The sequence below is a fragment of the Aethalodelphis obliquidens genome, unplaced genomic scaffold (genome assembly GCF_003676395.1).
Source record: "Aethalodelphis obliquidens isolate GAN/ISIS:26980383/991018 unplaced genomic scaffold, ASM367639v1 scaffold7, whole genome shotgun sequence".
NCBI classification, from domain to species: domain Eukaryota; kingdom Metazoa; phylum Chordata; class Mammalia; order Artiodactyla; family Delphinidae; genus Aethalodelphis; species Aethalodelphis obliquidens.
In genome coordinates, this window is record NW_020837951.1 from 40,506,643 (window position 1) to 40,518,780 (window position 12,138).

General features: G+C 40.4%; 1 protein-coding gene across 10 annotated transcripts in view; it reads right to left on the reverse strand.

Annotated features, from left to right (window-relative positions):
- Nucleotides 1-12,138, reverse strand: part of TLE4 (TLE family member 4, transcriptional corepressor) — a 155,609-nt gene that overhangs the window by 116,867 nt on the left and 26,604 nt on the right. For 6 of the 10 annotated variants that reach the window (XM_027105636.1, XM_027105629.1, XM_027105628.1 and 3 more), the window contains exon 5: nt 4,698-4,760. The exons of the other annotated variants lie outside the window; for them this stretch is intronic. In XM_027105636.1, the coding sequence (XP_026961437.1) occupies nt 4,698-4,760 (63 nt within the window). The remainder of the gene's footprint in view (nt 1-4,697; nt 4,761-12,138) is intronic. 10 annotated transcript variants of the gene reach the window in all.

Below are 12,138 nucleotides of genomic sequence, written 5' to 3' on the forward strand. Positions count from 1 at the left end.
TCATTCTCAATGGTGAAAAACTGAAACCTTTTCCACTAAGATCAGGAATAAGACAAGGTTGCTCACTCTCACCACTATTATTCAACATAGTTTTGGAAGTTTTAGCCACAGCAATCAAAGAATAAAAAGAAATAAAAGGAGTCCAAATTGGAAAAGAAGAAGTAAAGCTGTCACTGTTTGCAGATGGCATGATACTATACATATAGAATCCTAAAGATGCTACCAGAAAACTACTAGGACTAATGAATGAATTTGGTAAAGTAGCAGGATACAAAATTAATACATGGAAATCTCTTGCATTCCTGTATACTAATGATGAACAATCTGAAAGAGAAATTAAGGAAACACTCCCATTTACCATTGCAACAAAAAGAATAAAACACCTAGGAATAAACCCACCTAAGGAGACAAAAGACCTGTATGCAGAAAATTATAAGACACTGATGAAAGAAATTAAAGATGATACAAACAGATGGAGAGATATACCATGTTCTTGGATTGGAAGAATCAACATTGTGAAAATGACTATACTACCCAAAGCAATCTGCAGATTCAATGCAATCCCTATGAAACTACCAATGGCATTTTTCACAGGACTAGAACAAAAAATTTCACAATTTGTATGGAAACACAAAAGACCCCGAATAGCCAAAGCAATCTTGAGAACGAAAAACGGAGCTGGAGGAATCAGGTTCCCTGACTTTAGACTATACTACAAAGTTACAGTAATCAAGACAGTATGGTACTGGCACAGAAACAGAAATATAGATCAATGGAACAGGATAGAAAGCACCTAGAAAAACCCATGCACATATGGTCACCTTATCTTTGATAAAGGAGGCAAGAACATACAGTGGAGAAAAGACAGCCTCTTCAATAAGTGGTGCTATGAAAACTGGACAGCTACATGTAAAAGAATGAAATTACAACACTCCCTAACACCATACACAAAAACTCAAAATGGATTAAACACCTAAATGTAAGGCCAGACAGTATAAAACTCTTAGAGGAAAACATAGGCAGGACACTGTATCACATAAATCACAGCAAGATCCTTTTTGACCCACCTCCTAGAGAAATGGAAATAAAAGCAAAAATAAGCAAATGGGACCTAATGAAACTTAAAAGCTTCTGCACAGCAAAGGAAACCATAAACAAGATGAAAAGACAACCCTCAGAATGGGAGAAAATATTTGCAAATGAAGCAACTGACAAAGAATTAATCTCCAAAATATACAAGCAGCTCATGCAGCTCAGTATCAAAAAAACAAAAAACCCAATCCAAAACTGGGTAGAAGACCTAAATAGACATTTCTCCAAAGAAGATATACAGATTGCCAACAAACCCATGAAAGGATGCTCAACATCCCTAATCATTAGAGAAATGCAAACAAAACTACAATGAGGTATCACCTCACACCAGTCAGAATGGCCATCATCAAAAAATCTACAAACCATAAATGTTGGAGAGGGTGTGGAGAAAAGGGAACCCTCTTGCACTGTTGGTGGGAATGTAAATTGATACAGCCACTATGGAGAACAGTATGGAGGTTCCTTAAAAAACTAAAAATAGAACTACCATATGACCCAGCAATCCCACTACTGGGCATATACACTGAGAAAACCATAATTCCAAAAGAGTCATGTACCACAGTGTTCACTGCAGCTCTATTTACAATAGCCAGGACATGGAAGCAGCCTAAGTGTCCATCGACAGATGAATGGATAAAGATGTGGCACATAAATACAATGGAGTATTACTCAGCCATAAAAAGAAACGAAATTGAGTCATTTGTAGCAAGGTGGATGGACCTGGAGACTGTCATACAGAGTGAAGTAAGTCAGAAAGAGAAAAACAAATACCGTATGCTAACACATATATATACGGAGTCTAAGGGGAAAAAAATGGTTCTGAAGAACCTAGGGGCAGGACGGGAACAAATTCGGAGATGTAGAGAATGGACTTGAGGACAGGGGGAGGGGGATGGGTAAGCTAGGATGAAGTGATGGCTAAGCTAGGATGAAGTGAGAGAGTGGCATGGACATATATACACTACCAACTGTAAAATAGATGGCTAGTGGGAAGCAGCCACATAGCACAGGGAGATCAGCTCGGTGCTTTGTGACCACCTAGAGGGGTGGGATAGGGAGGGTGGGAGGGAGACGCAAGAGGGAGGGGATATATATATATACATATATATATGTATATATATATAGCTGATTTACTTTGTTATACAGCAGAACTAACACACCATTGTAAAGCAATTATACTCCAATAAAGATGTTTTTAAAAATTAAATTTAAAAAAAGATTTTAAAATAAATTCTAATGCCGCAGCTGCCCTTCTGGCAGTGAGACTGTCACACAGAGAGCCAGTGTTAAAAGATCAGATTAAGAGCCTTCAGTCCTAGCACCAGGTGACGCTTGCAGCCATGCAACAGTGATTTTGCACGTCTCTGAAGAGACAGGAAATAGAATTCATCTTCCTCTAATAACCTGCCTCCTGCCCTCCCTCCAGAGTACAGTCCATCTGCCTCAGGGTAGAGGCAAGTAGTGCGATGCTCACAGAATGCCCAGAAGAGGAAACAAGGTGGGCAGCATTCAGACACAAAACATCCGAGAGGCCCGCACTGGACGGGGCAACAAACATGTCTGTTGCCCACACATTAAAAGATATACACACACCTTAGGAAACTAAAAAACAGAAGAGCCAATTAAATCCAAAGCAAGCAGAAGAAAAGATATACACAGCATCAGCATTTAGAAAACCATGACACAGGTCATCCATTACACATGTCAAAGATTTCAACCAAGAAATGTCAAAAGTATTGGGGAAATAAACAGTAAGTAGTGAGATTATGGTGCCTATCCTCCCAGCTTAAGGCAGAAAGGAGTTGCCAGTACCTCCCCACGGCTTTCCTCCACAGGGTGCGACTTCCTTAGCCAATTAATTCCAGTCCAGTCTTGCTCAGCACCACTACCATTACAGTCTGCTCCTACCGGGCCTGCTCACACAAACAACATAACTCATGTGGGAAAACGACCTACTGGCAAATCAGCTAGCTCCACCAACACCCCAAGATCTCCTCCCACATCTGAACATAACCCCACAGATCCTGCAAAAATGCCATGGGAATAAGTTGTACTGGTGATTATGTGTAGGAGTCTGTGTCTTCAGAAGCCTACAATCTAACACCCCCCCAGGGAAAATTCAAACTTTTCCCTCTGCCTTGGGGAACAACGCCTCAGCCTGGTCACAGCATGGTGGGTTACACATTCTTCCCATTCACCACCTCCATGAAGCAGAGCTGCTTAAAGTAAGAAGAAATACACGCTGGTATGGATCAGGCAAAGGGCAGCCAGACTTCTAAAGAAATGCAAATAGGCCCCTTGCCTCTCCTTCAGCACTCCATGTAGTCTAGTCAACAAGCAAATCCTGAGCAGAAATAGGTAATTGGGAATACAGTGGGCAGTGGTTTTGTGGTCACAGCTAAAGGACGAGAAAGACTTCCTTTGTTGTTTGTGATCCAGAAGAGCATTTGAGTTCAGGATATTAACTTAGGTCCATGGTTTGTGAATATGAGCGCCCTCAAAGGATATATTCCCATGAAAGTTCCTCATGGTTACTGAGGTCTAACCCAGCTCAGACCAGATAAGAAGTCAGATAGGGATCCATCCACATATCTATAACACACAGGAACGCTCAAATACCGGCTGCATGCTAACCTCGGCGCATGCCCACTGGCAGGCAGGCGGGTGAACCGTTCTCCTGAAAAGCAGTGACACAACTGAAGGGAAGGAGGGAAATGCCTCGGTGCCTTCCAGTCCACAACACCAAGCACTGTGGCTGCAAGACGTGCAGCTATTCCATTTATTAGCTTCTTCCTTCTCACAGCTGATCTTACCTGAGCAAATGAAGGATTCAGTAGTCCAGAAGCAAAAACTCTCTCTCTCCAGCTGGTGCACCTAAACTTTGTAACTACTAAAAGCAAGCAAGCAAGCAAGCAAGCAGAGGAGGAAAAAAAAAAAAAAGCCACCATGCACTAGAAATGCACCTCCTCATTCCACCATGTATGCACCTGTGGGCAGCGTGCACACTTCCACTAGTGGGAGCAGAAGAAAGCAAAGTGAGCTGCACGTGGGGGCTTGGCGAGGCGTGAAGTCTGTGGTACTCAGAGAAATGAGTCCACTGAGTCCATCTTTTGTGTCTTTTTCCCAAATGTACCCACAATGTAAAGACTTCATCAGGTAATAAGAAGTAACTTTTTAGAAGTTGCTAGCCAAAAGTTACATCAGTTTGTTTACTATGTAAAGGTTTTTTGATATATCTTCTGGCAACTCTTAATGCCCAGTGACAAAAGTATAGAACAAGCTCTTGGCTTCCGGGCAATTTTTCAATCTCCCCTATTAGATGCCATTATGACAAAGTCATAATTCTGAGCAACACTACATAGTCCAATGACAGCAAAAGATTTAACAACTGAATTTTGCTTAGCACATTAGAAAATACTCCATTATATAAACACAATTATATTCCACTGAATGTTAATAAGGTGTAGAAGTTGGAATGCGAACACTGGATCTTAGAAATGTGCAATACAAACACCAAGAGACAGACGAGGCCAAGGAGTCAGTTTTATCTGCAAAACCACTGAAATGGTACCTTCCAGCCCAATGCTTGAAACCAACTGCCTTACCTCTTGGGACAGGAAAGGAATGACTTGTGCACAGATAGCATTCAGCCTCTTGACAATCTCTGCCTGCAAAGAAAAGAAAAGAAAAGAAAAAAAAAAAAAAAAAGGAAAGGAAAGCAATAAAGAGAACAGTCAGCTGGTTACAAATTCCCGAAATATTAACAGGATGATATTAAAACACACTTTATATTCTGGCTGGCGGATTTCCTAAGGAAGAGGAAAACTCTCATCAGCAAGCCCATTAAAAGGAGGCAGTGACAACAGTGCCACATTAATAGCACAATTTATTAACCAGCGTTCATCTTAAAAAGTCAACCTTCAAGCACCAGGACAACATAGAAAGGAATTTAATTTTCATGACTGGAAATCTGCTTTCAGAAGCCTTCAACGGGACCCTTGTTCATTCTAATGTGGATTTACATAAAACCTTGCGTCTTTTGAATTTAGATGGTAAAGATACATTCTTCCCTATACCCCAACTTCCCTCACCTAATAACTCACTGGAGTTTGACATTTGCAGCCTTTGCTTTATTTAAACACAGGCACTGAGATTTCATGAGAAAGTCCCCAACCTCCTTAAAGAACAGCACCCAACCAACTCAGGTGAGCTGATTACTTCAGATCCTTAGTTATAAACTGTTGGGAAATGGCATGTTTTTGTCAACCATTAAAATTTCCAAATGTGTCCCACCAGGGTTTTCAGTGTGCAGAGGTTTAGAACATGCTAAAATCCTCCTATACTTAGCAGAAAGCAATTATTTATATATGGTGACTAACCTTGGGAACATTAATTACCATTGTACTATAGATCTGCAAAAGTCCCAATAATGTCAGATAATAGAGCGTATTCTCTATTAATTTGGTAAGTGTTCAAATTTTAGACAAATAGGATTCTACAGTAAGTCAAAAAAAAAAAAAAAGAAACGCCACCATTATGTTTTCTTTAAAAAGCTACCCAGGGGCTTCCCTGGTGGCGCAGTGGTTAAGAGTCTGCCTGCCAATGCAGGGGACACGGGTTCGTGCCCTGGTCCGGGAAGATCCCATGTGCCGCGGAGTGGCTGGGCCCGTGAGCCATGGCCGCTGAGCCTGCGCTCCGCAACGGGAGAGGCCACAACAGTGAGAGGCCCATGTACTGCAAAAAAAAAAAAAAAAAAAAGAAAAGCTACCCAGAACTTCACCTTAATTTACATTATCAGATGGCTCCTTATATACGTTAGTACGTGACATGTAGACAACAGGGTTTTTACACGCATATACACAAAAAACTTTTTTTCCAGTTTTATTGAGATATAATTGACATATGGCACTCTATAAGGTTAAGGTGTACAGTGTAATGATTTGACTTACATATATACTGTGAAATGATTACTGCAGTAAGTTTAGTTAACATCCATCAAAACAGCTTATTTTTTAATGATGGAGTGAGGAAAAAGGAGAGGCAAGAAGTGATGGGAGACAGAAAACATAAAGCAATTACTATTCCTGAGACATTCTTAATGTAAATTCCATCCAGGGTCAGTTCCTCATTTTACAGGAGGACAAAAATTCTCCTTTTCATGCCAAGTCATTACCAGAATGACAGCGGCACTCCACTTGTGCAATCTAGGTTTCCTTCTTTCATCAGCAACCCTTCTGACTTTGTGGCTACGCAATCTTTTAAATACCAGCACCTTAAAAACTTTGCCAGCCAAGAGAAAACACAAATTCACCATGAAGTTTCAGACCTAAGCTTTCCCTTCCAGCCTGCATTCCTAACAGGATGGACAAAAACCCAGTACCAATAAGCAGCAGTGAATAAGGACCCAACTGTGCTGACCTGATTTAATTTACTGCCCTGGCCCCGTGGAGCATTTAGCTATCCTTTAAGAATGCTTAAACCACCATGAAAAGCTGCAATGGGAATCACCAAACCACTCTCCACCTGGACCGAACATACCACAGTGGTTACAGGGTGAAATTCCAGTGCGAGCTGAGAAAATAGAGCAGCATGCACCAGACTGAAGGCACTAGTCTCAGAGGCATTTGGTTGTTAAGCTTTTTGTAGGCAGAGGTGGAGGGGGAGAGAATAAAAGATAATGAGATACTTTGGGGCAAACCAAACTGATGATTCTAATGCTTAGAACCATCTGCCAAGCATATTTTCCTCATTATGTTGTTTACATAAATAAAATAGTCCCTTGCTAGGAGGGTTGAAAAATGTGTGGGCACATAAGAAAACTGAGTTCTCTAGTTTGCCTACATAACCCAGGCAACAAAAACTACCCTAAGGAAACTCACTCATCTGTCAAAATAAAGAGCAAGAGGTACTTATTTGGCTCCTTTAATGTAGGGCCTAGGCCATGTTAAGTCTGAGCAACTATGAAAAAAAAATCTACATTTCCTTAAAAATAAATGTAGAAAAGCCAAAAAGTCGTTTTACTGACTCATGTATGTTAAGATACATACATAACAGAAAAAAGGGGGTAGAAACCTTCCAAACTTTTTCTTTAAAGGTCTCCTTTTGTCTAAAAGACTTCTTAATTTCTTTAAATTGTCCCGCCAACGGATTTTCCTGGTCAGGCTAATTGGCAGCAGGGGGGGTAGGGGGTGTGTGTGTGTGTGTGTGTGCGTGCGTGTGTGTGTGTGTGTGTGAGATTTCATAAAATTAAGCTGGTCATTCCTCACTTTGAAAGCTAAAGTTGCCTCGGAAACACTGCTGCTTCCATGGGCATCTAATTTTGCCTCTTTTGTCCCACAGGACCCAGCTTTAGGGAGGCCATCATTTATTTACAGGCCTTTCCACTGGGCTTCAGCGATCAGCCAATAATACTGTGGACACACACTCCTAATGGCCTATGTTTTGAAACTGAGTCTAATCTAATGGCTGGGGCCCAAACTCCTTTTCCAGCACAGCCATTAAAGGATGTAGGTTATTGCTGTTGTCACCACTGATATTTGTCATTGTAATGTAATTAGGGCCCTAAAATGATGCATTACAGCCCTTGGCACAGCTTCTATTAAAATCTTTTCTTCTGCTCACTGAACTGCGACCTGCTTTCTGATGAATAACAGACAGACAGCTTTAGGGTAAGGAGCAGATTCATCAAAGAAGTATTTTTCAGCTTTGGGGAAAGAGAGGGGGAAAAATGGCAACCTAGGAGGAAAAGCACCAGGGGAGGAAAAGCCACAATATACATTTGAATTTCATCTGACCACTTGAAATTCTGATTGCATCTGATGAATCTTGCTTAGACAATATATTTCCCAGTCTTCGAATCACATGGTTAATCAGGGCTCTAATCTGCTATCCATCAGCCTATGCCAGTGCTGTAGCTTCCAATCAAATTTATAGGTGATGCGGCTCATGCATCCCTGAGCAAGTACATTCACAGCCCATTTAAACAGGCAGAGATTCTGAAATACAGCTGTGAGGGTTAGTGGATGTTATCATGGTATTCAATGCTTTAAGGAACTGCTAACTATTGACTTCAGATGCCCATGATATTCCAAAATAGGATTAATGGCCTCCATAAAAGAACAATTGTTCATGCCAAAATATAACAAAATGATTGTTTTTGCAGCCATAGTTTGTTAAATACATTAACAATTTTGACACTTCTATTACGTTTTCTTCGATCCATCAATATACTCATGAAAAAGAAAAAAGTCCCACACGTACTATTTTCCTACCCTCAATTCACTACCATTCTATTTCCTCCTTCTATAATGTCCCTCCTTTATGCCACCCTCCAATAAAAAGAACCAATAAAAATAATGACCATTCCACTTAAAAAACAAAAAACCTGTTTGGGCAAAATATTTTAGAAAAAGGCAACTTAACAAAAGAGGCATTCTATGAAATCCCTTGGTTATGCACTTGGCACATGAACGCAGACAGACTAACCGACCCCGAAGTGGTGACGGCCAGTGGACTAGCAGCATGACCGGTTAAGTGATGAAACAGACAAACAGCGAGAAAAACCATTTATCGCTTTTTTCTTCACACTCCAACTCAAGAATCATTGCAAAATTTATTAACTGCCTTGCATCATGGGAAAGTAATGTCACACACTGAAAAGAATGCCACAGTTCAATCCCTTCATTAAAAAGTAACAAATACTAAAGCACACAATATCGGATATTTTCTTTATTACTTGTAACAAATTAGTTATTTAAGTAAGACAAAAAACTAGTTAAGCCTACACTTTTATTGAATTACATCCCCTCAAATAGTCCTCATAAAAAATCTAATTTTTGATTATTTCTGCCTATGACTTCCTTAAAAAATAAATTTTATTTTAATGACATAATAAACTTGAGAGAAAGTACAGATTACTTTATCGAAGTATCAAAAGCAATTGTTCGTTTAACAAATGTTTGTGTTTTTGTTCTCTCATCAAAATAGGAACAACACTACTATATAGTATTGTTGAAATAAAACAGAGTAACAAAACATTACTAAGAAACCATTTCAGTAGCCAATGGGGTGGGAGGGAGGGGCAAAAAACCTATTAGAGTTTCAGGAAAACATTCTTAAAGAATAACATTTCACAACTGATTTGTTCTTGTACAGCAGTTTCTTTGCCAGAAAAATGTTTTAAGATGAATCTATGTATTGTATTAAGTGTTTTATCAAGAACATACACCCATCTATTATATTTAAACACCAAAAAGTGAAGAAAAATTCCCACTTATTCTATCCGAAATGCTTTTCAGAATAAGTACAAATAAGTCTTGCAACCCTCTCCTTCAATCCCTTTTACCACTACAGAACCAAGACTGCAATTTTTTGTTTCAATCCGAAAATATCTTGATTTGTTATTGATTTGTTCCAAATTATCTGAGAAACAGTACAACTTCTGGAAGTGATCCTGCCTGCATAGATGAAAAAGTCAGAAGACTAATGAGAAATTCTTCCCAACTTAATAAAAATCCAGACTACACATAGGAAGAAATATTCAAGTAGTACTATTTCTCTAAACTGACAGCTCAGTGTTTATCTTGTCATCAAATTTCAACTTGACAAAAGAGGTAAGAACATGTAATAAATAAAATTCTTTGTATTTTTTAAAAAAGCCAGACTGGAATAAGGCTTAGAGATTTAGATCAAAGGTACTGTCAAGCACCACCAGCAAGCTGGTAAACCAGATGCCTAAGTTATTTTGGTACAGGTGATTATTTTGCACAAAGTATTTTATACTGCTTAATAAAGCAATAAAATGAAGTAGTAACATTGTAAGAATCAATGTAATAGGACATCTATGAGTTCCCTAAAGGACTGATTCAAACTACTAAGACTTTTTTTTTGCGATATATTAAGACAATCTGTAAAAGCTCTCATCATCCCACTTCCTCTAACAAGAAAGAGACACTGTCTCGGAGTACTCAATTAGTATTACCTTGAATGATACGAAAGTGCCAATATGCAACCATTTTTTTTTAATCCACTCCCCCTCCCCGGTGAGTTTAACTAAAGCAATGATTCTGCTGATTGTAATATCTCAAGCAATGTCAATCTGCTTTGTGTTTTGAACTCATGTTTATGCTACTTTACTGCATGCCAATTGTGCTTTTAAGGTGCCCAGCATGCAGTTATTAACTGCATATACTGAGGTATCCCACTTGTTTGTCCTAACAAGATATTCAGGTGCTACTGTTCATGGTGCTAGTGTAGGAACACACAGGATGAGGTCTTTCCCAGAGAGTATCACAGAATACCTATATTTCACGAAACTATTTCCATCTATCCCCAAAGGTGAAGCTGTACCTTACTGAAGCATTTTTGCAATGGTTAGAAAAAAGGGTCCCTTCCTCTCACCTCTTGAGCTTTCTAGACGGTCTTTAAGGGAATTCCCAGATATTTGCCTATTATCCTACCTACATCTTCCGGGCTCTGGTTATTGTGTTTAACTACTGTTCCAAATGTCAAGAGTGATATTTTATCACAGTTGAGAATGACAATCATTTTGCCTGACAGACATCCAGTTAATACCCCAAGGTCAAATCATTCTGGTTCTCAAGTCTGAAAAACACTGGAACCAATGGTAAGGTTATACTCAGCTCTACCAGAGGGGTGGGGCAAGGAAAATGGAAAAAAAGATGGGCGGGAAAAGTGGGATGTCAGGAGTAGGGAAAGCAAACGCCTTTCTCTGGTGGACTTAACCCCAGCCTCTGCAGAACCAGGTGGTCAGAGAACCTGATGACCGAATACCAAGACACTCAGGGTTCTGCACATGCTCATTTCCTCAGCACTCCTGGGCCAGTGTATCACACAGCAAGCCCTGCCAGCTATTTTCTGATTTCTCTTCTCTCTCTCCCTGTCTCTGAATCACTTTCTTCTTTTCTTTTTTTTTTGCCCTACTCTTTCCCACTGACATAAATGTACAGGTGCCTTGAATGAGGATTTCCAATTAAGCATTTTCATTCTCAGCAATGGTTGGAGGGCACAAATATTCCTTGTGCCCATAGTAGGCGAAGATATTCACCTTGGTTTCCCCCAAAATGATTTCAATGTATGTGAGAAATATCTGAAAACAGAGGAATTTGAATACTGGAATAAAACCAAAAAGAAAACAAAAACAATAAAGGGTCTTACCAAGCTGTCATCAAGGACACCTATTCTCCAGGAAAGCAACAAGCCACCTTTCATACACTGAGAGCCATGCTCTACTTTTCAGTCTATACTCTTAGGTTGGGCTAAAGGCTTCCTTGTCTATACTTCCTTCTTGTTTATCTCCATTTTTCAACAAATCTTCATCTATATCCATATTCCTCAGCACTTCCTTTTCTCTTGTCCTTTCAATTCTAGAATGACCTCTATTGGTTTCCTCTTCCTCCTCCCAATTACATAAAATGTCAACTCTTTGAAGCCATCACTGCCAAGGTACCCTTCCATCCCCTTCAACTGTTTTCTCTGTTTAATAAAACAGTCAGCTCTTTTCAAAAGCAAAGTTTTGCTCTTCCGCTGTTTGCACTTACACCGCCCTGCCAAACACGTGCCCTACCATACAGGTCCCGGCACAGCAGGCAAGTGCATCCACAGGGCCCGCCAGAGATCTGACCCTGGCATCAAAAAATGGGGGTGACCAAAGCCTGGCAAGGGTAAGGGAGAGTCCCTCTGCCTGGAGCCACCTCCCTCAGACCTCGTCATGGCTCACTGCCTACTCATCATTTCAGTCTCAGTCCACAGGACCCCTCCTCAGACAACTTCACTCAGCATCCTCTGGGGCTCCTTCTCCCTGTCACTCTCCAGCCCATTACAGTCTTCTTCACAACATTCATAATCACCTGAAATTACCTCACCTATGTTTTTTTTTTTTTTTTTTTTTTTTCGCGGGCCTCTCACTGTTGTGGCCTCTCCCGTTGCAGAGCATAGGCTCCGGACGCGCAGGCTCAGCGGCCATGGCTCACGGGCCCAGCTGCTCCGCGGCATGTGGGATCCTCCAGGACCGGGGCACGAACCCGT